General features: G+C 38.8%; 1 protein-coding gene across 1 annotated transcript; it reads left to right on the forward strand.

Annotated features, from left to right (window-relative positions):
- Positions 1-11,836: 11,836 nt before the first annotated feature.
- On the forward strand, positions 11,837-21,124 carry LOC149193880 (uncharacterized). The gene is given in 3 exon segments (XM_089407471.1): positions 11,837-12,122; positions 16,563-16,571; positions 20,874-21,124. Coding segments are annotated over 3 exon segments (546 nt in total).
- Positions 21,125-27,207: the final 6,083 nt, after the last annotated feature.

Raw genomic sequence — 27,207 nt, forward strand, 5'->3', positions numbered from 1 at the left:
GATGGACCAAACATTCTCAAATGGGGTTACTCTACCCAAGGTATTTTCAATATTAAGGAGGCATACAAACTTCGATTAGAGGATCATCAGAATCAATACAACCATCTATGGAAGAACATATGGTCTGGTCCACTCTGGCTGAAAATAGCTTACTTATTATGGCTAGTTTGTAAAGGGATAATCCTCACTTGGGATCAACTTCAAAAACGTGGTATGCATGGCCCATCATTTTTCTCTTTATGTGGGCAACATAATGAAGACCTAGAACATCTCTTGAATTCTTGTTCTTTTGCTAATCATCAATGGAGGTAGCTTGGCACCATTTTTTACCATATGGATAGAGACTTCCAAAGCATTAAGGAAAGCCTTCTCTTATGGCGAAAAGGTATATTTTCAAGCCTGGTGCTCAATTGAGCTTGGACTTTGGCTCTAGTATTCCTCCTCTGGGCTATCTATAAGGAAAGAAACAATGGGATATTTGAAGACTGCCGTAAAACCCTAAAGTTTGTTTGGCAAGGCATGGTCCAAAACATTTTAGAAATAATATTGGCAGAGAAATGGCATCTAGATGACTGGTTAGTAACTCCTAATGAAGCTAGAATTATTCATATGCTAAATTTTCCCCTTTCATGATTGCCCCACGCTCATGGAAAATTCTAATTGCCCTTGTAGTGTCTCCCAAACATTTATCTACTCCTCTGAATTATTTTCTTAAACTAAGTTTTGATGGTGCATCCAAGGGAAATCTGGGTATAGCGGGTTATGGAGGGCTCTTTTGGGATTCAAGGAAGAGGACGAGATTGATTTATGTGGCGGCTTGTGATTTTGCAACCAATAATGAAGCAAAATTTAATGTTGTTAAACAAGGTCCCCACCCTGATATTATAATGGGTTACCGGAAACTTGTCATCGAAGAAGACTCAACGATGGTGATAGAAATCATTAAAAAGTTGAATGAAGGAGCATGATGGGAAAAACTTAGCCACAGTTGGAGCATCGCTCGATTAGTCCAAGAAGTCGACGATCTCCTCTCTAGCTTTGATTATATCCTAACCTCTCATGTGAGGTGAGAGGGAAATAAAGTTGTGGATCTCCTAGAAAATTGGGGTTGTGCTCATGAGGGAAGATCCATTGAGCTGGATTGGCCCCCTAGTACACTAGAAGTCTTTTTTCAGCCCCTCAATACAATCTTGGAATGGGATAATAAGGAAATTTAGCAATCCCGCCATGATCAAGACCCATTTCCTTGATCGTGGTGTGAGCGGTTTAATAGCGGTCATAGTACTATGTGTTGGAAATCTTCCTGATCCCAAGGCAATCCTTCACCACCCTCCACATGCTCGTATCACATTGAGAAGTGGTAGCATGTCTGAAAGAAATCAATGTAAATTATGAAGGTAGCAAGGTCAGTTTAATGCAACATGCTCCCAACATTTTCGGTGTTCAATCTCATAATTTTTTTGTTTGTGTATGGGCTCGACATAATTTTGGAATTGAGCATCCTTGCAACTTACGACAGAATTATGTGGCAGAAATTTACAAGGCTATGGTTCATTCATCATGAGTTCAAGTCATCAGTCTCGGGTATGTGCTCAGTCTTCTAACTTATTTCTGTCATGACAAGCTCTTCATGTCTCAGGGTTTCATGGGAGAAGAGATATGCTTTGTATAAAATGGTTTGGGAAATGTATTCTCTAGAAATGAGTATGGTCATCTCTGAATTTCTTGAAGGTTGTATCATTTTCTTTATTCCTTTTGTGTGTGCTCTATGGAGTTTTGTTGGCTCGTATGGGTGTTCTAGTTATTAGGTCGACAAGCCACTTATGGTCTCTCTCATTCTATCACGAGTGCCCCAACCCTGGTTCTCCTCTAGCATTTTGTGGCTATGGCTTGAATATTCTTAGGCCTCTACAAAACACTGCTTTGGTTGGCCATTCTTCCCTCGGCTGTTTTGATTGTTTGTTAGACTTATGTTTCTGGACGTTGGGATGTCTTCTTTATAAGACTATGGGTCCAAAATTGGGGCCATCATTGGGTTTTTCATGGGTTGTGGTTCTTACCATCAATTACCTTGATAGATCCTCTCAAGTGCAACTCTCAGTAGTGCTCTGCTCCTGGGTTGTGGCTCATTTCGGCTCGGCATCCTGGGTATCAATTTGTGGGTTTCAGTTTTGTTTTATCTGTGTTACCGGTGCTGCATCATGGCCCAAGCTACTTCTGGAGGAGGTTGGACCATTCGGGGCTCTCGTGGGCATGAAAAGAAGGCCAATTCGGCAAGTACCTCCAACAATCCCATCACACCTACTAGTAAATCGCATGGACGCAACTCCACCTCTAGGATTATTGAAGAAGCAAGGATAATGTATCATGCAGTCTTGGCCCTAGTTCGTCAACTCATCGCCAAATGGGAATTAGAGTTAAATGAGATAGTGGGAATGTTGGACCTTGACTTAGATGATTGGCATACCCTGGTGCCTGATCCAGGGCATTCTTGAGGTTGGGTTTATTAGTATAAGCAGATTGTGCACACGTATCTGTTATTAAAGGGCCTTTTGGTTAAAGCCCTAAAGCACATCCCCCCAGGATTGGCCACGAATGCTCAAGCTTTACCAGACTATAAAAAATATTTTCAGCAAATCAAATTTTAGTTACAACAGTAAAACAATTGCCTTAGCCATGTCGAGAGGCATATCCCATGCATTCCACAATCTGAACTTCCCGGGACAAGTGTTAAGGATCCGGCTTTGGGTGACTCAATAGTTGATGAGTAGTTTTGGGTATCACTTCTCTTTACTTATTAGTATATGAAACATTTTTTTTTATATTTTTAGCACCTTCAGTATGTATACAGATATCTAGATGTTAGGCAGTGTAAGGACAATTAGACTTTTTTATCATGGATGGATAGACTTATTCTATTTTGTTTTTGGTTTGCTTATCATGTCGTTACGTGGCCAACAGACCTAGTTTCCCATTGGGCAGATTAAGGCCACCTAACCATTTGGCGTATAGGCATAATATGTCTGTTTTTTATGATAATGAAAAGAAAAGTCCTACCAAACTTTTTAAAAAAATATATCAAAAACTAAAACATTTTAAGATTGATATTGGAAAGAAAGTTGCAACCATGCAGGAGTCCATGGCGGAAACAAGGGTTTCTGAGTAACTGCTACAGTATCAGCGCTGGAAAGGAACAGATCACGGATAGCAGCACTGTTGAGAAGGGGACAAAAGCTGACTGTCCAGATGGGTGCAGAGGGGTCCATTGGGACCCCCACCTATAAACAAATAATCATGCAGAAACAGAGACAGCAAGCAAAGGAGGGAGTCAGAATCCCCGGGAATGACAGGCTCAAGCAGAGTGGCGGGAAAAACAAGGAGAAAACACAAGTGGAAGACAATGAACCAAGCAGTAATACAATAAACCAAGGCAAAGAAGATGAGGGTTTGGAAGATAATGAAGACAGAAACGCTTCAGGACAAAATCTGACAGGAAACAAGGAAAAACAACAAGGAGCAAACGGGGAGCCCACAGACAGCAAGCGGGGGAACAAAGAGAAGGAAGGGGACACAAGCTCGAACCCCAACAACGACTCAACAAAAAACGGTATTTGTAAACCAAGGAAAGCTGATAGTCTTAGAGTTGTAATAACAGATCCAGAAATACAAGCCTATAGAGAGCACATGACAGAACATGCAGTCATTTGCAAGTTCATGGGAATGTGGCCAACTGAAAGAGCCTTGTGTCAGTGGATCAGACAGCATTGGAAGCCCAGAGGAGATGTTAAACTGCATTTGGGAGCCAAAGGTTTTTTTACAGTTGTGTTTACTAACCTGGAAGACAAGGACAAGATTTTCGATGGAGGCCCGTATTTCATGGCCTCAGCTGGTTTATACATGCGACCATGGAAACCGAACTTTGTTCCGGAGAAGGAATCCTTCACTCAGGTTCCAGTGTGGATCCGCTTGTTTTCTCTCCTGATAGATTATTGGGGTTTGAATGCTCTAAAGCAGATTGGAGACCAGTTGGGGACTTTTGTTAAAGCTTCAGAGGCAACATTACAGAAGAAATACACCTCCTACGCAAGAATATGCGTGGAAATGGATGTATCAGGGGCACTATACGAGGGATTATGGCTCGAATACAGGGATGAGGATTATTTTCAGGCAATAGACTATGAGCAGATACCGTTTCGCTGCCGGAAATGCCATGAACACGGACATCTAATAAGGGAATGCCCTATGAACAAGAAGGAGGAGGACATCAAAATAGAACCAGCAAATAAAGGCAAAGATAACTTTATAACCCCGAAGTCAAGGCAGAGAGCCAACAGAAGAAGGGCATACAGAACAGGAATAGAAAGAAACAACAACAGCAATACTTTTGAGCTCTTGGATTTGGAGACAGACTCAGAGGAGATACAGAAAACCAAAGCAGCAGATAAGGAGCCAAGAGACAAGGAGGAACGAACCAGGAAAGAAGAGGAAGAGGACAAAAACAACAATGAAGTCCAAATGGGGGAGCAACCAGAAGAGCCGGAGGAGGATACAGACATGTTGACCAGTGATGGAGGGAGCGAGGACATTGAGCTGGAGGAAGTTTTAGCCCGGGAAGGGATGAATCTACCTGCCATAGTGGAAAATTGGAAAAATCAAGGTATAGAAACGGTACCAGAAGAAGAAATCAAAAAAATCAGTGATCTGTTTACAGCAAGGCAGAAAGCAGCTCTAGAAAGGCAACATAGAAAGCTAGGCATCGCAAGAGGTAATAGTCTCCACCCGAAGAGTCTTCTATGGAACTCATCAAGCTCACGGCAAAAGAAGAAAAGGGGCCGAAAGACAAGCAATGAAGCTCTGCAGGAGCTAGGAATGATAATGATCAACTCAGGGAAAATGAAGGCTCTTAGCGCCTTCCCGTCCTTTCAATAACCCCTCAAGTTTATCATGAAGATCATTTCTTGGAATGGAAGAGGGCTAAACAGCCAAGCAAAGCACAGAATGCTGAAACGCAAATTCCAGAAATATAGACCGGAAATCATGTTCTTACAAGAAACCAAATGCAATGGATCCAGTATGGCAAGGATAACCAAGAAGATAGGAAGGCACATAAATTTTCTAGAAGTTGAAAGTCAGGGCAGAGAAGGAGGACTGGCAACTCTATGGGACACAAGAGAAATTCAAATACTATCTGTAGAAGCGAACAAGCACTTCATTGCTGTGGAAGCTCAACCCACAGGTAATTCTAAATCTTTTTTATGTGTAAATGTCTATGGACCTCAGAAGATAGAGGATAAAATCAGTTTCCTGAATTCTTTAAATAGGCTCATAAGCAGGCACCCAATGTCCAAATGTATTATGGGGGGTGACTTCAATATGATAACTACCCTTCTAGAGAAGAAAGGGGGTCTTAGGAAACTTAATAGGGATGCGGAGTCTTTCATTAGTTTCATTGAGAATGCTAAATTGGTAGACATTCACACCAAGAGTGGCAATTTCACATGGAACAATAGAAGAGGGGGAAATAGAATGATAGCCTCTTGCTTGGACAGATTTTTGGTTTCCGAGAGCATCATGTTGGATGGTATCCTTGTTGAATCAGATATCCTTCCCAGTGGAGGTTCGGACCACTGGCCAATATCGCTCATAGCTGATATTCATGGCACACCAAGGAATAAACCCTTTAGATTTGAAAAATTTTGGTTGGATCATCCCAGCTTCCTTCAGATGGTAGAAAAATGGTGGTTAGAACCTATGGAGGGTGAGGGCTCTAAAATGTTCAAATTGCAGAAAAAACTAAGACTTACTAAAGATAAGATAAAAGAGTGGAACATAATAGTTTTTGGGGATATTTTCAAGGAAAAAACCTTTATAGAAAATAAGTTGGAACAAATTCACAGAGAATGGGCAGCTGGACAAAGTAGTGAGGAATACATTGAACAGGAAAAAACTCTAACGCAACAGTGGCACAGTCGATGTCGGCAGGAAGAAATCCTTTGGAGGAAAAAATCAAGGGTTCAGTGGCTAAAGGAGGGAGAGCAGAATACTAAATTTTTTCACAGATCTGCTCTAGATTACAGAAGTTCAAACAAAATTCTTGAGATGAGAAATGAAATTGGGGAGTCAATTAAGAACCATCATGACATATCAGAGTTTCTCTCAGCTCATTTCAGATCCATAGCACAGGAACCGCAGTTAAACAGAGGAGAAGCCATTAGGGAACTTCTAAAAGCCATTCTTAAAGCTGTAACCTCGGAGCAAAACTGGGCCCTTAATAGAGAAATCACATTGGAAGAGGTAGAGGAAGCTGTAAGAAGCATGCCAAATGATAAAGCCCCTGGGTCGGACGGGTTTACAATCAATTTTTACAAGGCTTGCTGGAATATTGTGAAGCAAGATATTTGGGAGGTGGTAGAGGACTCTAGGCGCTCTGGAACCATACTCAAATCCATTAACTCAACCTTCATAGCGCTAATTCCTAAGGTTGAGGAAGCTAACACCCCTGAAAAGTTCAGACCTATTGCTCTCTGCAATGTCATCTATAAAATAATATCAAAAGTTATTGCCAATAGGCTGAAGCCCATTCTCCCGGGCATCATCTCTGAAGAGAAATCGGGTTATGTAGAGGGAAGGCAGATATTAGACAACATTATCCTTGCTCAAGAGATGATCCACACTCTCCATTCAAGGAAAAAAGCAGGGATGCTAATGCAGCTGGATTTATCAAAAGCTTATGACAAGGTGAGCTGGCAATACCTCGAAGCAATTTTGGATGCTTTCGGTTTCAACAGGCATTGGGTTAACTGGATTCTGGCCCTCATCAAATCCTCGAGATTCTCGATCTTAGTCAATGGAGCCCCCTCTGAACCATTCTCACCTTCGCGAGGAATAAGACAGGGCGATCCTTTATCCCCTTTCCTATTCGTTATCCTCATGGAGGGTCTCAGCAGAATTATAGCCAAGAAGAAAGCTGAAGGGGCAATTAAGGGTCTTCAACCAATCCTTTCTATTCCTGCTACTACCCATCAGCAGTTCATGGACGACACAATGTTACACGGCAAGCCTATAGTGAAAGAGGCCTTGGCATTCAAGGAAATATTAGATCTCTTTAGCCGAGCCTCAGGAATGGAGATTAACTTCTCCAAATCTACGATCTTCTTCTTCAACACTCATCATGCTATTCAAGCTCACCTTTCTCAACTTCTAGGCTTCCGGATAGGCAGTTTACCTTCGAGATATTTAGGAGCTCCCCTCACTCTGCGGCCTTGTCAAAAAGTGCACTGGGAAAAGGTTATAGCCAATATGGAAAACAGATGCAAACACTGGACTCACAGGGCGCTTAACTTTGCGGGAAGATTAATCCTCACCAAGGTTGTGTTACAGTCTATACCGCAGTACCTATTATCCATGCTACCGGCCCCCAAAGGGATTCTTCAACAAATCAGAGCGATACAGAGGTCCTTTCTATGGAGTGGGAATGGGGACAAGAGAAAATGGGCGTTAGTAGCCTGGAACAAATTATGCAAGCCGAAATATGTGGGGGGACTAAATCTAGTGGATCTAGAGGTTGTCAGCATAGCCTGTGGAGCAAAGCTATGGTGGAGATGGATTAAAGAGCCCAATTTGCCATGGGCCAGACATTGGAAACACAAGTACATCCCTAACTGTAACTATCAGGATCTCATAAGATTGCAGGAGGTTCCAGAGGGCTCGCCCATATGGAATCTTGCAAGACAAAACCGTAGCCTAGTGCAGGAAAATAGCTTCTCGGAAATACGCAATGGCAGGCTAGCCCTGTTTTGGGAAGATGCATGGCAACAATCCCCCAAATTAGACACCCCAGAGTTAGCTCATCTCAAACAGATCAGCCAGAACGAAGGCAGAAGCAGAGTCTGCCACTACTGGGACCTGAGCAGCAGAGATGCAAACTGGAGAGACTGGATACATCTCAACGCTGATAACAACATTGAGGGAAATGAAAGCATAAAACAACTCTACAGTCAGATTCTTAAGAGAAGGATAAGGAAAACAGAGGAAGAGGATCAGCTCAGATGGGGTATGACAGGAAATGGAAATTTCTCATTAAAAGAAGCGAGGGAACTGTTAGTAAAGGCAGAACAGGAGGAAGCAACGCCCTGGTGCAACAAAGTGTGGGACAGCTTATTTTGGCTGAAAATTAAGACCTTCTTATGGTTACTAATGCGAAACAAAACCCTGACATGGGACAATCTGCGCAGGAAAGGGTTCGAAGGGCCTTCCAGATGCCCGATGTGTTCAGGTGAAGAAGAAACTATAAACCACCTATTTAATTCGTGTGATTGGGAAAACCATCTATGGAACTGGATAGAGGGAATTCTATGGAAATCGGACCGAGATCGGGAGTCTATCCAAAACACGATTTTAAACTAGCAAAACAATTTCTCCAAAAACCAGAGAGTTAATAACATCTGGAAAGCCACGCCAGGCTTTGTATTGTGGACAATATGGAAAGAGCGCAACAGGAGGGTATTTCAGGATGAACACAGCAATATTGAGCGTTCAAAAGTAACTATTCTTACAAACATTAAACAATTGATTCAAACAAAGTGCAAGATAGATCCCAACGAAAAGCCTTCGGCTCGAGACTTACATATCTTGAAGTGCTTTCAACTGGAAATCAACCACAGCATCACGATGCCGAGACACCAGCAACAACCAAACTTGGAGGCTGATAGATGGAATTGTCCGCCTGAGGGAGGTTTGAAGCTGAATCTTGATGGTGCCTCCAGAGGCAACCCCGGGATAGCTAGCATTGGAGGTGTAATTAGAAACCAGGAAGGAGAAATTGTGCATATTTACTGCAGAGACTTGGGGGAAGGCACGAACAATGAGATGGAGTTCGCGGCGTTAGAACAAGGGTTGAGAATTCTAAGGAATCTATCGACAGGCAATGCAGTGGTAGAAGGCGACTCGGCCCTGGTGATTTCGGTCGCAAAGAAAATTCAGGGAGGCACTCAGGCATGCAAAGCCACGAGACACTGGAGGCTAGCCAAGGTGACGGAGAACATTGCACAGTTAATCGGCGAAATGAAAGGATTAGTCTTTCAATCGGTCAGGTGTAAGGCAAATGGGCTAGCTGATTACTTGGCAAACTACAGCATTGACAACCAAGACAGGGGATGGGACAGCTGTTGGCAGCAAGTGGACTGTCCTCGTCTCAAGGAGAGATGCTTACAGCTGGCAAGAGAGGACGTGGATAATTTAAACCGGGCTTAACCGGAAGACGGCAGATTATATCGGTCCCTCAAAATGAAATACTCGGGAGGCGATATGAGTGGCGAAGGTTGGCACAGGTCGAAAGGACAAGCCAGGCGAATGCTTTTATGGCAACAGAGGGTGCGCAGAGATCACATCTTCAAGTTGATATTTCGAAGAGACTACTGCAGATGCCCCCTCAGCAGGATCGACATTTGGCACAAATCTATTCATCAAGGTTTGAGCAACATTTATTTGCATATCAGGAGACATCACGTAGCATTCACGGCCACCCACAGGAACTATGATAACAGTACTCCCACGACGTTTCGGGAGGTGAGGTTTAGCGTGGGAAACCTCAAGGCGAAAAGCTATTTAACAAATAGTTGGGGCAATGTTTCATTTACTCCTTCTAAGGGCATTACTTTGGGTTACAATTGTTCTCGAGTCCGAGCTGCTGTTCAAGCGACGGGTAACAGAGAAGCCATGGATACTAGGAATTGTCGGAGCATCAATGCAAACCAGGAGCTCCGGGATGCAAGGAGCGTGTATCAAACTCGAACGACTACAAGAAACAAACGTAGAATTGCTGAGATGGAGGCTGCGGAAAAGGAGGAGGAAAAGCTGCGTGATGAGGAGGACATCGCAAGGGAGGTAGATTGGTTGATGGACCCAGGCACTACATCCAGGCGCGCTACTCAATTCGTGCGCACACAAGTAGAAAGCTGGCGGATCAAGACCCTTTTGGCGAAAGCTCTGGATTCCAAGGATAAGGGGAACCAGAACTCTCAAGGGGAAAACCATATCTCTGAAGCCCAATTAAAAAGTCTGATTGAGATTTGCGGAGCGTTGGACAACAAGATTTCGGCTGTGCATGATGTTGCGGAAACTGTCGATAAGAAATTAACACTGCTTATCAAACTTCTCCGGCAAACGTTGAGTCCGGATCCTCCGAGCTCCGATAGCAAGCAGCAAGCACCACCGAAGGAAATTCATAACTACCGATCCCTGCAGGAAAGAGTGGACAAGCACGTCCTGGAACAGGGTTTGGACATTGCAAGTAGGTTCGGGATGCCCCCGCTGTAATTCGGGAATGCATGTGCCATTTCTTTGGTTTTGTTTGTTGTCTGTTTCGGTGGACCTCTTGAACTGTAATTTTGTCTTATCCTGATAGTGTGATAGTTACAGTGATGCAGTTCAAGAATTGTCTGTGTTATAGATATGCGTAGCAGATAAATGGCTAGGCCACCCTGCGTGGTGTGCAGTTAGCTTTTTGAACTATCATAGTTTCTTGCTGTCGTAGCGCTGTTGTCTTGTGTCTATTGACCTGGCTGCCTCAGGTCTCGATCTGCAACCGCAGATTTTTTGTACTATATTTTGTTTCATAATATATCTATCTGACTTACACAAAAAATATCAAATTTTTAAATTTTATATTAATAAAATGTTTTAACCTTTCCCATTATAAAAATATTTTAATATTATTTTTTATATAAATTAAAATAATTAAAAATAACAATATTTTTAAAAACTTATTCTTGAGATAGGCCAGAGTTATTTTCGATTATATATATATATATAAACAATTAACTATCCTAATCCTTTATGAACGGAATATTTTTAATAATTTCTTACTATCATAGGTGACAATGTAGTAAGTAGGTAAATATTTTACTTTTCCTAATGTATCATTAGGATGGGTGGCACACAGATTAGTAAGTGGATTGCTTACTATTAATTTATGTAGATTAATATAGCAGTTGTAAATAATAATAAAAATATATAAATAAAAAACTTTTACTAATATATTAGCGAGACAAGTGACAAAGTAGTGAGTGGATAGCTTCCATTACTATTTAAATGAGGATTTCATGAGTGGCGGATAATAAATCATATACATATACATATTAGCGAGACAAGTAACAGAGTAGTGAGTGGATAGCTTCCATTACCATTTAAATGAGGATTTCATGAGTGGTGGATAATAAATCATCCCTATATATATATCTATATCGCAATTGAAAATTAAATTTGGTATTTAATCACACATATTTTAAGAATGATAAATGGTACAACCCGTGCATTAAAATTAAATAATTTGTGAATTTAATTGTTTTTATTACAATGATATTTTTGAATTTATTTTGATTTTAAATTTTAGGAATATTTCTAAATTTCATGAACTGTAGCAATGTTAAATAATCAACTTTATTGTAATCTTTGAGATTCAAAGATATTTTTGCGATAGAGATAACGATGACGATGGTTGAAAACTATGCAAGTCTAATTATTTTATTATATGAGTGAATAATTGAGAATAAGTTGATGATTGAAATGATTGTTTAAAACTATGCAAATTTAATTGTCTTATTATATGATTGAATGATTAAGATTTTGGAATTGTTTGATTTCCATTCTAATCTCATCTATTAAATTCCAAAATATTCTTAAAAATTGTTTATTTATTTGATTTCCTTTCCAAATTTTAAAATATTTTTAAAAATCATTTATCTAAATAAGAATAAGAATAAACATGAATGATGAATTTCCTTTAAATGTACTAATTTAGTGTTACTAATATTGTATGTGAAACCCCAGTGTGTCCATGATGTTTCTCAAAACATGGCCACTAAACCATGCTTTTCTCTTTATTCTTTCAACATATGTTGTCATGGATGTTATGGTTAAGTATACGGACGACACTAACCTTACCCATATTTCCTCCTTCCATTGGAAAGGGGAAGAAACAGAAGAATGGTCGGGCCAAGCTAAAATATGCAGTAGAAGAGAAGGATATATAGAGATTGGTGATGTTGTTGAGCTTCATTACAAGTTGAGAATGAAGGAGCAAAAGAATCCTTGGCATCATATGAAGTGGGTTGGGGAAGTGGGTAGGAAACTCTAGTTGAATTAGAGAAAATATGTTGAGACGATATTTCAGAGGTTTAATATGCAAGAATGTAGATTGATCAAAGGTCGATATTCCTATATGTTCAAAACTATCCACATATCAACATCCCAAGAAACAAAAAGATAAAGAATACATTTCCAATGTTCCATATGCTAGTGTTATCAACAGTTTGATGTGCACAATGGTTTATACTAGACTATTTATTACACATGAAATGGGGGTTTTGAGCAAGTGTAAGTCAAAACTAGGTAAGGATCATTGGACCAATATAAAGAGGGTTTTTAGGTACTTGTGTAGTACTACATATTGTCGAATTTGTTTCCAAGTAAGTCCTGAGAAGATGAAGTGTCGGACATAGATGGATTTTGTTATGCTAATAAGGCTAGAGATATAGATTGTAGAATATATAAAAGTGGTAATGTGCTTGACATATTTGTAGAAGAAATTAGTTGGGTGATTAAGAGGGAATTTTTAGTGGCACTCTCAACTACAAAGTTTAATAAATTCTAGCCATTCATGTAGGTAAGGAATATATATGGCTACAAACATTTTTTTCAAGTGCTAGGTTTGTATAAGAAGCTATAACGTTAGAATGTGACTACTAGAGTGCAAGCCTTATAACAAAGAACTCATCTTATCACGTTAAGAAAAATCATATTGATGTTCCATATCACTTTTTGGGATTCCTGGTTGAAGATAAGAAGGTATTTCTAGTGAAGGTGGATACTTTAAAGAATGTTACATGTATCATTAAAACATTCTATGAGAACTTAGAAATTATCTTGGTGTAGATAAACAGTGTGGATTGCCAACTTGGATTATTTATCAAGTACTTTGGAAACCCTTTATATGCAAAGAAAATAACAACTAGGACAATGTTTTGTATGTGTTATATTTTTTCCACAACTTGCCAACCTTGCAATTCATTTTTTCATATATAGTGGATGTTTAATAGGAAGAGGGTGACAATCTACCTATACTAGGGGTTTATAGGTGGGGAACATCCACGGGGGATTCACTCAGCGAACCTTTGACATATCACATGCGTTCGTGGCATATTAAACAATACCCTTAATTTGACTACATATTGGAAAATACCTCTAAAAATCACATTATTTAACCCCCTACCAATATGAACCCAATACAACTTCCCAATTTAAAAAACCCCTACTTTCACTAGATATTGTAGGTATTCATTTTTTCACTAACACTTTTTATACCCTTTTATATTTTTCATTAACTTTGAGCTCCATTTTTTATATTTTCCAATATAAAAACCCTTTACCCCCTATATATCCCCCAATATATTATGTCATTTTTTCCTCAATATATATCCTCCAATATGAACCCACGTGGTATGATATTTCTCCCCCAGTGAAGCCCCCATGTGAACAACCCACAATTTATATAAAAATAATAAAAAAAATATTTATAAAAAAAATCAAATACTTGTTTGCATTGCTTTTGGGTGATTTTCAAGAGGTGAATTTCAAATTTGGTGATTTTGTGGTGCATAGTGGTTCAACCCATGGTTTTGAAATTCGAGTCAAGGTATTATGGTTGTAATTTAATATTTCCTAATGGATTATGGTTTTTGTATGCCACAACATTCTATATATCGTATTGTAAGCATTGAAGTTGATTAATTATAAAAATTAGAGGTGTGCCTCTAAATAGTTTGTTGGTTTCCTTGATTTAGGTTTCCAAGGTAAATCTCTGTGTAGTATGTGATTTCCATTTCTTTACAATTTTTTAATTAATAATCTATGTACACATTACATTACTATAAAATGATTAAAACTTATTCTTGAAATACAAATTCCCATTATGCTAGGTAGGGAAGCACCCTCCACTTATTTAGGCCCCCCTTTTTATATCATTTCTACAAACTTAGATCTAAAAAGAGACCCTACCATAATGTTGAAATCCCATGAAATTATCCAAATGTTTCCAAACTGAATCTAACAAGGAGACTGAAGGAAGAGGTGCTTATTTACTCTATTTACTAGTTTGGCACAAAAGGAAAATACCTAGACCTTCTCCTCCCTTGTTTAACTAGTTGACTCCAAGTTAAATGCTTACCATAAAGAGATAGACACATGAGAAGCACTACATTGGTATGGGAATTAGTCCTCTAGATATTTCTTGAACACCATTTGATCCTCACCCTACCCTAGTTAACCACCACCTTATAGCCTAGCTTTGTCGAGTACGTTTCCCATGTCTCATTATAAACTCGGTCAAAGCATTTTTCTTGGTAGAAAACTAAAGAAGTGAATTATTAAACTTTTCAATAAAATAATTATATATCGCAACATGAACACCCTCCAACCCAAGATCTTGTGTGGTGTCTCTAGAGAGTAGATACCTCTAGCTTAATAGTTTTATTTAAAGTAAATTTCCCTATATCTTGAATATTATTTGCACTATTTTTTGTGCTAAGAAAATGCTTTTACCTGAACCCATAATTGTATCCCTTCCACTTAAACCTATTAATCATCCCATACCTTAAAATACATAAGTTCTCCCAATGCCAAAATCGCTAAGAACAATGCCTTCCATTTATTTGAAACATTATGGAAGCTTGTATTCTCCCTCCTAATATAGTCTATCAATGAGTTAGGTATTATAAGATTTTGAACCATTTTTTTTTTCAGAGACACTTCTAAGAGATAAATTTCCACAATAAATTTTCTGTAATGACTCGCCCAAAGAGATTAATGTCTTTTAAGCCCCAACCTCCTATATCTCAAGGAAAAGTCAATTTCTTATAGCTACCCCAATGGGAACCCTTATATTTTGAACTTCCCTACCAAAGGAAGTTGAACAACATTTCCTAAACTTGTCAAAGACCAATTTTCGAATGGACGGCAAAGTATTATTGTAGACTATGATTGCTTCCAAATCTAATTTAACAAGGATGAGTGAGTCACCTTGTGATAGCCATTTATTGCAACAAACAGAAATTTTTATCCACTTTTTCTAATTAAAAAAAACAATCAAAATTGACACTACCACTAGGCTTCAAATTAATCCATGAGTATTTAAACCCTGCATTAATACAGTGATGATAAAAAGGAAAATAGTCCTTTAACTATAACAAGTGTTCATCACTCAGTTTTTTTTTATATAGTGTCAAATTCAATAAATTTTACACCATACCAATAGCCTTAGATAAGAGCTACAATATATCCCTAATGTTAGGACCACCCCTACTAAGAGAAAAGAATAACCATAACACATCATCCATGACAAGTAAATGTGACAAGGAAAGATTCCTGCCTAGTTTAATGTCAATCACTAACCTCCTTCTTCTAACATCTTAAATCGAGTGTTTGAAAGCCTTGGTTATAAGGAGAAATAGATAAGGTCATAATGGGTAACCCCATATTAGGATGCTTTACAAAAAAAGAAACTAACCCATTGATAAGCACTACAAAATTGTCTACAAAGACACACCCCATTATCCACTAAACTAGAAATAAATAAAAACCAAGATGGAAGTGATAAAAAATGAAATTAGATATAGGACACTTTATCATATGCCTTCGAAAAATCAATCTTGAGAATTATGGCAAGAAGGTGATCTATTTTTATCAGAAGAATGCCCTCTTGAGTTGAAATGATGGCCTTGTGTATCTACCTTCCCTCCAAGAATCTAAATTTCTTAACTGACACAAAACTAGACAAAATCAGGTTTCACCTCAAAGATATTAATCTTAATTTTACTTCTATATAAGTTGTTACAGAGAGAACCAAAATATAATTCATTAAAAGAGGTGTAAAAAGGAATGTCACACTCAAATTTCCAAGTTATTTTCCATTACTCGAGCCTCCTCTACAACCCAATCAAGGTCATTGGTTAGGAGATCAAACACATATAGATAAAAGTCCAACATACATCCATTTATACTAGGGATTCTATCCTCTTCTAAATATCCAAGAGTATCCATAAGATTCCTTTTTGACATTTCCTTTTAAATTTTCTCACATATATCCTCCATCAATATCCTAGGAAAAATGGAGACCACTTTTGGGACTTCTGCAATATTAGCACCAATAGGATCCTTAAAAGAGCTTCAAAGTGAATGCCAACCATAGATTCTAAACCATAGAAGTCCCTTACCTGACTTCCATCCCTAGATAATTCCTCGTAAATCATGTTTCATATACTCCTATTATAGGCGAAATAATGAAAATAGTTTGTATCATTGTCACCTAGTGCTAGCCAAGTTTCCTAGATTTTTAGCCTTAAATTACATTCTTTGTCCAATAAAATTTCATCTATTTTAGACTTCAAATATTTAATGTTTTGCATATATTTCTCACTCAGAATATCTCCCCATAAACCAAGGAACATCTATCCAAACTATTCTGCATTTCTTTCAAATGAGAATCTTTATTCCAGATCCTAAAAGAGGCCCATGCCACAACATTTTCTCTTACCTCCTTTAGCAAGTTTTCAAACTAATTAAAAGTAGATAAACTAAGTGAATTAAATGAAGAACACCAATTATCTTTAACTAGAGCCTTGAATTCATTCTCAAAAACCCGCCCAATATTTTACTTAAAGGGAAACCATGGATTTTTCATTGGAAATTCAATTTCCACCAACATTAGGAAACGATATGAAAACTTATTACTGCAAACCCATGACCAAACCATATAAATTTGTAGAAAGAGGTATTCATCAATAATAAACCTATCTAACCTATTTAATATCCCATTAATCCCTACTCTACCCTTTCACCAAGTGGCCTTCACCTTCAAAGGTTTGACATCCACCAAATGCAATGCCTTAAACCAATTAAGAAAAAACTCAATCATGGTATCTAATTTGGAACTTTCTCTCTAGATTTTGGATATATGTATGATGAAAATTAGTGCTCCCATCCCTTAACAAGAACAAAAATACTAAACCATCATATTACATACTTGAAACTATAGAATTTGATCCTAAAATGTTTTATTATCTTCATATGTATCATAGATGTTGAGTAGGATGACAAGTAACACCAAGATTCTAATGAAGAGTTCTATACATAGACTAGAAAAAAATGGAAAAAGAGTTGATAAAATATACATCATAGTTGAAACCCATTATAATCCCTCTGAATAAACAAATAAAATCAACTAATAAAAAATCCCACACTCCTAGTATAGTTTTTTCAACCTCAATACTAATGGGGCTCCCAACCTTATAGTCTCTTAAAGAATTATAACAACATGACGTTCTACCTCAATTAAACTCTTTAGGGATAATTTTTTAGCTAGGACCCATAACCTCAAACATGTTCCTGGAGAGTACCTTCATTAGCATAAATAGGCTTCGCCTACTCTAAGCGCCCTAGTAATTAACCTATGTCTTCCTTGATTAGTTATTTTCACCACACATTCTCGGAATGTCTCAAAGCAGACTTCTCACCCACCAACAAACATTTTATGTCCTACAATATGTCAAAACCAAAAATTCCCAAAGGACTATACTATATGACCAATGCCTCTCCCCTTGATCATATATTGTATTGGTTAGCCCCTTCAATCAATTGTATTGAGAAGTTCACAAATTTAATATTATTTTACTCATTACCACCTCTAGAATTCTTATCTAATAGAACTAGCCTCTTCCATATGAATATCATGATTAGACAGAGACCTAAAGACCCCAAAAACCGTAGAACTCTCCTTTGGAATGATCCTCCAAAACTCCTATGAAAAGGGCTTGAAACACTCTACCTAGATATGACCATATTAATCCAAAGGCTAAGCATGTCAATATTTCCCTAGAAACATGTTAAATAACTTAAGAATCCCCTTAGAAAGGTCTAGATCAATCAACACCTAAACTAGCAAGTGCTTTAAACTATTAATGAGGTTATCATCTGCTAAAGTGGAACATCCGAAGAGGTTTTCAATAGCCCTATTGGCTTATTCCAAGGATAATTCCATTTGGTATACCTAAGAGTTTTACCCAAATTGGGCATCTCTCTAATGTTTTTTAGGAAGCATCAGGTAAAGTGCACCAGGGCTTGAGGGAGCATGGGAACTATCTATAAACTAGATCCCTTTGAGGATCTTTAGGGAATTTTCCTTATATTTCTTAATAAACCCACATGAGCCTTACATCAAACAATGAAAGATGTGACTATAACCTAAGACTAGAGAATAGACCTAAGAAACCAAAGAAGTCTTGAAAAATTACCCACCAAAGACGTGTTAACCAGATCTAGAATATGGCTGAGTGAAACATCTTTACCCACAACCAATGAAACCCACCCCCGTTTGTTCTTTACTACCTTCTATCTCTTTTTAGGCTTAGGGCTTTTTACTAACAAACCCTCACTTTCCTGTAGGACAACTAAGTCTAGAAACAATACAACAAAAACTTTAGCTTATATTACTGATCGAGATATAGAAGTGATGGAGCCAAGACAATGTAGATCTATTAGATGATACACTAAATGTGGCTCGAAAAACTGACCAACCTTCAAGAGTAAGACACTATCATCCCTCAACTCTACCCCACCAACCCCCTACTATTTGACCCTCACGATAGTTGACAATGGATCCATTATACACGACTTGAGATGTCCTAGAGTTAGTGGAATAAGATCTAATATATAATCCTTGGATTCAAATCCACACAAAAAGGTAGTATTGACTCCTTTAGCATCACCTAAGCGCTTTTTTGTATTATCTCGTCATCCACTGAATTTGATATCTCTTGACAAGTGAGAGAATATGATGTGGAGACATAAATATCTGATGGCCTTGTAAGGAGTCATCAAAGTAATCCACCACGGCTAGGTTAGCTATCCATCTCGCCAAGTTGTAGTATTCTTCATTAAAATATTTTTATATACACCCAAACACATATTTTCTTCTTTCAAGAATATATACTCCTTATATTATAATATAATGAGAAACTGTAATTCATTTAGTATGTAATTTAAAACTAAAACATAATATTAGAAAATAATAATAATAATCATAAAATAAAATAACTAATATTAATTATAAATAAAATATATAAAAAACTAACATTATTTAATATCAATTTTTTTAAATTTTATATTAATAAATTATTTTAATAAAAAATATTTTAACCTTTTTAACTATATATAAATATTTTTATATTAATTTTTATATGAAATAATTAAAAATAAAATAATTGTGTAAACTAAATATTTTTAATAACTTATTATGCGATACTTTCAATTATATATATATGAATAGAATATTTTTAATAATGTACATCTATGATGGTGACGGATAAAATATTTTACTTTTCCTAATGTATAGTTAGGATGGGTGATACACAAATTAGTAAGCGGATAGCTTACTACTAATTTCTATATATTAATAAAGTAAATAAAAGTCTTTTTTATAAACCAAAAAATTTCAGTAATATATTAGTGAGATAAGTGACAGATAGTGAGTGGATATATCTTCCATTACTATTTAAATGTGGATTTCATGAGTGATGAATAATGAATCATCCTTTTATATTTTAATACCAATTATATATATATATATAAAATTAATTTCCTTTCGACCAAATATTTTTAGTAATGTAGTCGGTCGTTCTGTGATGGGTGACACATTAGTACGTGGATAGGTTACGGTACTGTTTAAATGTGGGGTTGTGGGGATGAATCGTCCAAATTTGACATTGAAGTTTAATTGTTTAATTATTATAATTAGATTGCTGACTTTATTGTGGGAATATTTTTGAATTTCATCATAAGAGCAATGTCAAATAATTAATTTCGGTAAAAGTATTTTCAACATGTTCATTGAGAATTTTGCAGATTTTAGAAATGTTTGATTTCCTTTCCAACCTTATTTTAAGATATTATTATAATCTATTCAGAATAAACATTGAATGGTGAATCGTCTTTAAATGTACCAATTAAAATGAAGCTTAATTCTTTTATTATAATTAGGTTGTTGAATAGATTATTCAGAATAAACATTGAATCGTCTTTAAATGTACCAATTAAATGGAGTTTAATTCTTTTATTATAATTAGATGGTTGAATTTATGGTGAATCGCCTTTAAATGTACCAATTTAAATGGAGTTTAATTCTTTTATTATAATTAGATTGTTGAATTTATCTTGAGTGCATAACTTGGGAATAGTTTTGAATTTTATGGAGAGAGCAAAAGTCAAATAACTGATTTTGCTATTATTTTCGGATTTAAAGATATTTTCAAAATCTGCAATAATAATAAAGATGATGATGGTTGAAAAATTTGTAAATTTAATTGTCTTATTCTAAATAATTAAGGTTTTGAAATTGTTTGATTTCATTTCCGGTTTTATTTGAGATGTTTTTTAGAATTTGTCATTTTAAGTCATCTCAGAATAAACATGAATCGTGAATCGTCTTTTAAATGTACCAATTTAGTGTTATGAAGTTTGTATGTGAAACCCCAGTGCATCCATGACGTTTCTCAAAATATGGCCGTTGCGCCATCCTGTGCTCTTCATTCTTTCAACATACGTTGCCATGGATGTTATGGTTAAGTATAGGGATGACACTAATCTTCCCCATATTCCTCCCGCCATTGGAAAGGGAAAGAAACGGAAGAATGGCCAGGCCAAGCCGAAATGCGCAGCAAAAGAGAAGGGTACATAGAGATCGGTGATGTTGCTGAGGGTCGTTACAAGCTGAGAATGAAGGGGAAGAATCCCCGGAATCAGATGAAGTGGGTTGGAAAAGTCCTGCGTGAAAGGGCATCTCATAGATAAGTTGGACGACTCGACAAACTTCCGAAGAGGATTCACCCTCACATTCACTGCAGATGTGGAGGAAAAAACACATCTCCTTCCATGGATTTTGGCTTCGAAGATGGATCTGAACAAGAGATAGCGCTGAGTTTTTCTACATCTGGGCGCCAACTACTTCAACACCAGTCTCACTTGGTTCATGCACATGTATCCCTGCGACTTCTCTGATACTCATGCCTTTGAATAGGTTCGATGAAGAAGCAAACATAATGGACCAAGGTCACGCCAGAGGCCACCTAGTGTGTCAGGGCCCCGCGCCTGAGTCGAAAAACCGAAGTTGGGCCGAGTTGGGCAAGAGTGCAGGGCAGGCCCGCCCGCACGAAGGCAGGGTGTCCACATATGCGACAAGGCAACTTGAAGATGAGCATGCGTTGGACAACAAGTTGAGAGGTGCGGACGATATAGTGGAGGTAGCCACGTGACTCAGGAAAGGAATGCACGTCGCAAACTTATAGCGACCGACTTGTGGACTCGTGCTCACAGGCGCGCCCACCTCATGGGGCGCCCCAGCGCCAACCATAACAGGCAGAACATGTGCAACACGACGAGCGAACATGCAGACATGACATGCAACAAAAGGCAACGACCAACATGTGTCACGCCCCCAAGTCTACGGTTAATTTTTTGCCGTGCCCGGCGGGGTGCGGCACCACCAAACGTTCACTTTTTAACAAGTTCCCGTTTATGGACTACGCCTTAACCGATATAAATCAACATTAACCGATATAACCTTGCGTTAACTGTTAACTTATAATCACATAAACCCTTAATCTTTGTTCTTCAATATACACCATTCATAACATCTTCATGTACAACTTAAACCGAATAACAAATTGCAATGACAAATAGAATGGGAGGGGCAACTCCCAAACGAGTCTGCCCACGATAATATTTATTATGATAATTTTTCAGAAATACAACACAAACAAGTGTGCCGGGCAAATCCACGGCCACACTTAGAATATTACAAAACAGGCCTGCGCCTTTATATACATATGCTGTACAAAACCACGCTATACCGTATACCACTGCCCACGAGACAATTCCCCGGTAAACTGCGCAAGTCTGACCTGCGTTATACCGTATATCTACTCATGAAACAGTGCTTCGGTCAAACACTTAAGCAGCTTATCAAAACCCGACAGCCCGCTGTCTACACATAATCTCTGCGCATTTATCCAGGAGCTGGTATCCACGCGGCCACCCAACGCTCGTATATATATCTGCGCAGTTATCTATTCGACCTACTGTCCGAATTCCGATCTCCAACCGACCTTTCGACCTCAACCTACGCAACCCTTTGCTCTTTTGAGCGTCTGAAAGGCAGCTGTCGTTCTGCAATACGCTGTCACCAATTATCTCTCCAAACCGTCGTTTAATTCATGTCTGTCGTCCGGTCGTCCACCCGTCGGGCGCGGGTCGCCCATGGGTCGTCCGCCCATCGGGTCGTCCACCCAAGTGTCGGAGGTTCGCCGATCCGCTCTTTGCACTGCCCGTCGTCGTGCCAAGGAGCGCTCGTCGTCGTGCACGCCTGCCCGAGACTCGAGGGCGTTACATTCTCCTCCACCTGAAGTCGTTGTCGTCCTCGACAACACTCCATCTTAGTAGCTCTCTACCAAGATTGCATCACCATCGTGACCCCATCACCTCAAGTGTCTCATCGGTCCTCCACATCAAGTTACTCTTCCAAGCCATGTCCCATGCATGTGCATTGGAAGTATGCATCCCATACTACATCAAAGTCATCTGACCTCAGCTCCTCAATGCATCAGATCTCCAAGTCACCATATATGATGTCCCAAAAGTCACAACGATCTCATGTCATCATGAACTCCTCCACCAAAGGTCCACTATCTCTTGGTCTCGGCCATGAGAAGTCCATTATCATTCAAGTAATCAATCTTCGGTTTAGTGAACTCGGTCACCAACCATATCACCATGTCATCACGAGTCCCTTCTTCATAGCTCCTCCAAAAGTTCGGCCATGAGAAGTCCACCCAAGGGTGTGCCCTTCAACCTGTCCATGAGTCATGTCAGGCATTTAGCCATGTGGCTAAAGCATGACCCAAATCATCCACAACGGTCATCAAGTTCCACCCTTGTCACGGGCCCTTGCACCTTCAACCTCAAGGTCACAAGTAACCCCAACAAGTCCTTCAGCGAGCAACAACCCTTGCTTCTCCATACAAGGTTCCATCATAGTCATCCATAAGATGTCTCCATGCTTCGGCAAGCTGATCTTGCCCTCTCCTACACATGATCCATCTACCAAATGTCCAAATGAAACACAAGTACCAATACTTACTTCATCAATATGAGGCTCCTTCATGTGAGTGACCTCACTCATCCATGTTGATAAGCTGCACGATCCTGGTTCAACTTGATTATCCTCAAGTTCGGCCTCCATCATATTCTCATCATCACATGGTCCTTCCATGTGAATGTCTTCATCGGTCCATGTCCATGAGCTGCATGATTCGGGCTTAGCTTGATCATTTTCAAGTCTAACCTCCATCATAGTTAAGTCTTCAACATCTTCGGCCATCAAGACTTCTTCTTCTCGGTCTGCAACCTCATCCATTGTCTGACTGATTTGAAGAAGTCCATCTCGCCCAAGTACCACATCAATGCCATCGGTATTGATCACCACGAAGTCTAGCTGACCTCTACGTCTTTCCAACTGTACAGGTACATCTCGTATCAATCCTATTGCCAGATTCCACGAGGTTATTTCCCAGCTTTCCATAGTAGCTATCAGCCCCACTTCCTCTACAAACCGTGCCGATATAAGGTTATATGAACCACCTGTGTTTGCCAACGCTTGAACATCTCTGCCACAAATATTCAAGGTTACAAGTCCTCGGTTGTTCTCCATACCTTATCTTCACCTGTCAACTGCCAGCTCCGACCGAGCTCTGATACCACCTGTCACGCCCCCAAGTCTACGGTTAATTTTTTTCCGTGCCCGGCGGGGTGCGGCACCACCGAATGTTCACTTTTTAACAAGTTCCTGTTTATGGACTACGCCTTAACCGATATAAATCAACATTAACCGATATAACCTTGCGTTAACTGTTAACTTATAATCACATAAACCCTTAATCTTCGTTCTTCAATATACACCATTCATAACATCTTCATGTACAACTTAAACCGAATAACAAATTACAATGACAAATAGAATGGGAGGGACAACTCCTAAACGAGTCTGCCCACGATAATATTTATTATGATAATTTTTCAGAAATACAACACAAACAAGTGTGCCGGGCAAACCCACGGCCACACTTAGAATATTACAAAACAGGGCTGCGCCTTTATATACATATGCTGTACAAAACCATGCTATACCGTATACCACTGCCCACGAGACAATTCCCCGGTAAACTGCGCAAGTCTGACCTGCGTTATACCGTATATCTGCTCATGAAACAGTCCTTCGGTCAAACACTTAAGCAGCTTATCAAAACCCGATAGCCCGCTGTCTACACATAATCTCTGCGCATTTATCCAGGAGCTGGTATCCACGCGGCCACCCAAGGCTCGTATATATATCTGCGCAGTTATCTGTTCGACCTGCTGTCCGAATTCCGATCTCCAACCGACCTTTCGACCTCAACCTGCGCAACCCTTTGCTCTTTTGAGCGTCTGAAAGGCAGCTGTCGTTCTGCAATACACTGTCACCAATTATCTCTCCAATATATACGTGCTTTTCATATGTTCCATGGCCGACATGCCATGCCATTCCATATATAGCCCACGTATATATATATTTGTTATATTATATTTAATTAATTCACACATATTCGCATATGTGTACACCGCCATATAACATGCGCTCTTCTTATGCTTCAATGGTCGTCCTCCATTATTTTACATAAAAGCCTTCGCATATCTTACAGCCCACGCATATTGTCATATGCGTATAAGTCTCCGTGGCATATTAATATGCCCGTCCCACACTTAGCCATGTTTCGGCCTAAGTGCATACGTGCGTCCATATAACGTCGTAACCGCTTGCTGTCCCGTCGCACTGTGTCAACCTGCACCGCAACCACAGCCCGCCATGATTCGTTTCTTGTCGCACGCTGTTCGCCCGGTTGCTGAACCGTGCCGCCCGTCGTTGAACCATACCGCGTCCGCCACATAACGTCCTCGTCATGTCTGTCGTCCGGTCGTCCACCCGTCGGGCGCGGGTCGCCCATGGGTTGTCCGCCCATCGGGTCGTCCACCCAAGTGTCGGAGGTTCGCCCATCCGCTCTTTGCACTGCCCGTCGTCGTGCCAAGGAGCGCTCGTCGTCGTGCACGCCTGCCCGAGACTCGAGGGCGTTACAACATGGGTAGCATGAGCAACAAGACAGGCGGAGTGCCCAGGCAGGGGTGCACCCGCCCACCTAAGGGATGCCCACACGTCCATCGGTTGGTCGACCCAAGTGGTGCACCCATACGGCAGGGGCACCCATGAAAATTTGATGGGTCGGATCAAACATTGGATGGGAGTCGGCCCACATAAAAGAAGATGAATGAACGAGTTTCTAGGCAGGTCGAGTTGCGATATCGCAGACTGGGCAAAATCTCGATATCAGAGACATGGGCAGAATGTGCAGTAGAATTGGGCAAAACAGTGTGGATAGGAGTTGCACAATCATATAAATAAAGTGGACGAGTTGCTGGTTTGGGTCAGGCAACTACCACGCCTTTGTAATTTATAAACCATACTAGTATCATATTGCAGAAGTTTGACAATAACAGTTGGGTAAACTACTTTGGAGAGTTTCCTCCTCCCATGTATATTATTGTTATGATGGTTGTTTACGATATCACACATTGTTGAATATCACAGATTTGAATAAGTGTTGAATGTTAAATGAAGTAAAGTAAATTGAATTAAGAATAACTAAACACTTAATAAAATTGGCTAAGTGTTGTAGAGAGAGGTAGTCTGAAAACTCAAGTAGTGTTGAAACGGAAAAGTTAATCAGTGCTGACGAGTTGCCGATGGGTCGGGTTGGGCAGTCACCCAAGACGTTGGGGCCATGACACAGTGGATGCTTGACCGAATCAAAATATATCATAAACTAGTGGGTGATGAAGATGTTACAGCCATCAACTCTATCAATATTACTAGATTTATCGAAGAAGAACTGCAATTGAAGCCAAGCGATACAGTGGTCGTAAAGATGGACATCGAGGGAAGTGAGTGGCCCGTTCTGAGATGGATTAATGATCCCAATATGCCAAATATTATCGACGAGCTCGTCGTGGAGGCTCATTAAAACCACCCATCCATGGCTATGTCTGGATGGGAAAGCCATGGCGAGATTACAAGATGCTGGGAGATTTAAGATGGCACGGTTTCTTCGCCCACTTTTGGCATTAGCCATATTTTTCTTCTTATCGCAATCGCCACGTCCGATAGTCATCCAGACATCCACTTTACTGATTTAGTAAATCAATCATTTCAATCTAATGAGGCTTTATTTGGTTTATTATCACTATGAACAATAGTCATCCATTTTACCTATTCAATAAATCATTTCAATCAGCCCAGGCCGTGTTTGTTTTACTATGGAAAATAATCATCCATTGACTTATTTAGTAGAACATTTAAATCTACTCAAGGTTGTATTTTCTTTGACCCATACGGTTTAATAAATCATTTTCCAATTTTTTTTATTTTTACATTTTTCAAAAATTTTTAAATCGTTTTTTTTACTAAATTAAAAAAATGATTTTTATTTTTATTACATTATTAAACAAATATATTTTGAAATAGAATTTCATCTAAATTTAATTATTAGGTGTATGGTAGAGATTTATCTAAATATTTTAGAATATTCACAGTGGTATACACAAAAATAAAAAATTGAGATTTATTTTCAAAATTGGCATGCCATTTTTCCATTTTAATTAAATTGATTAATTAAAAAAAATGTCATATCAATAAGTATCATAAGAAGCGAGTTATGTTTTTTTGGGCATGTGGTATTGACAAGTCTTAGTATTAGCCCATGGTATTATAACAAAGCCTATTTGTGAATTAAAAATCTCCATAGTAAAATTAGAGTAAATCTATATAATTAAGAATCTTATTCCATATTTTTCTAAGTGTATATATGTTTAACTTATATATTAATTCTTTTTATAATTAATAATAATAATTTAAAATAAAGTTATAATTTAGTTTATTTTTATAATCTTTTTAATTCTAGCAATGTGTAATGTATCAAATTTATTATGAATTATTGTTATTAGATTTTACCAACCAAT

This window comes from Pinus tabuliformis, chromosome 2_2, assembly GCF_031772625.1.
Source record: "Pinus tabuliformis cultivar Carrire ecotype Pingquan chromosome 2_2, CPIR1, whole genome shotgun sequence".
Taxonomy (NCBI): Eukaryota; Viridiplantae; Streptophyta; class Pinopsida; order Pinales; family Pinaceae; genus Pinus; species Pinus tabuliformis.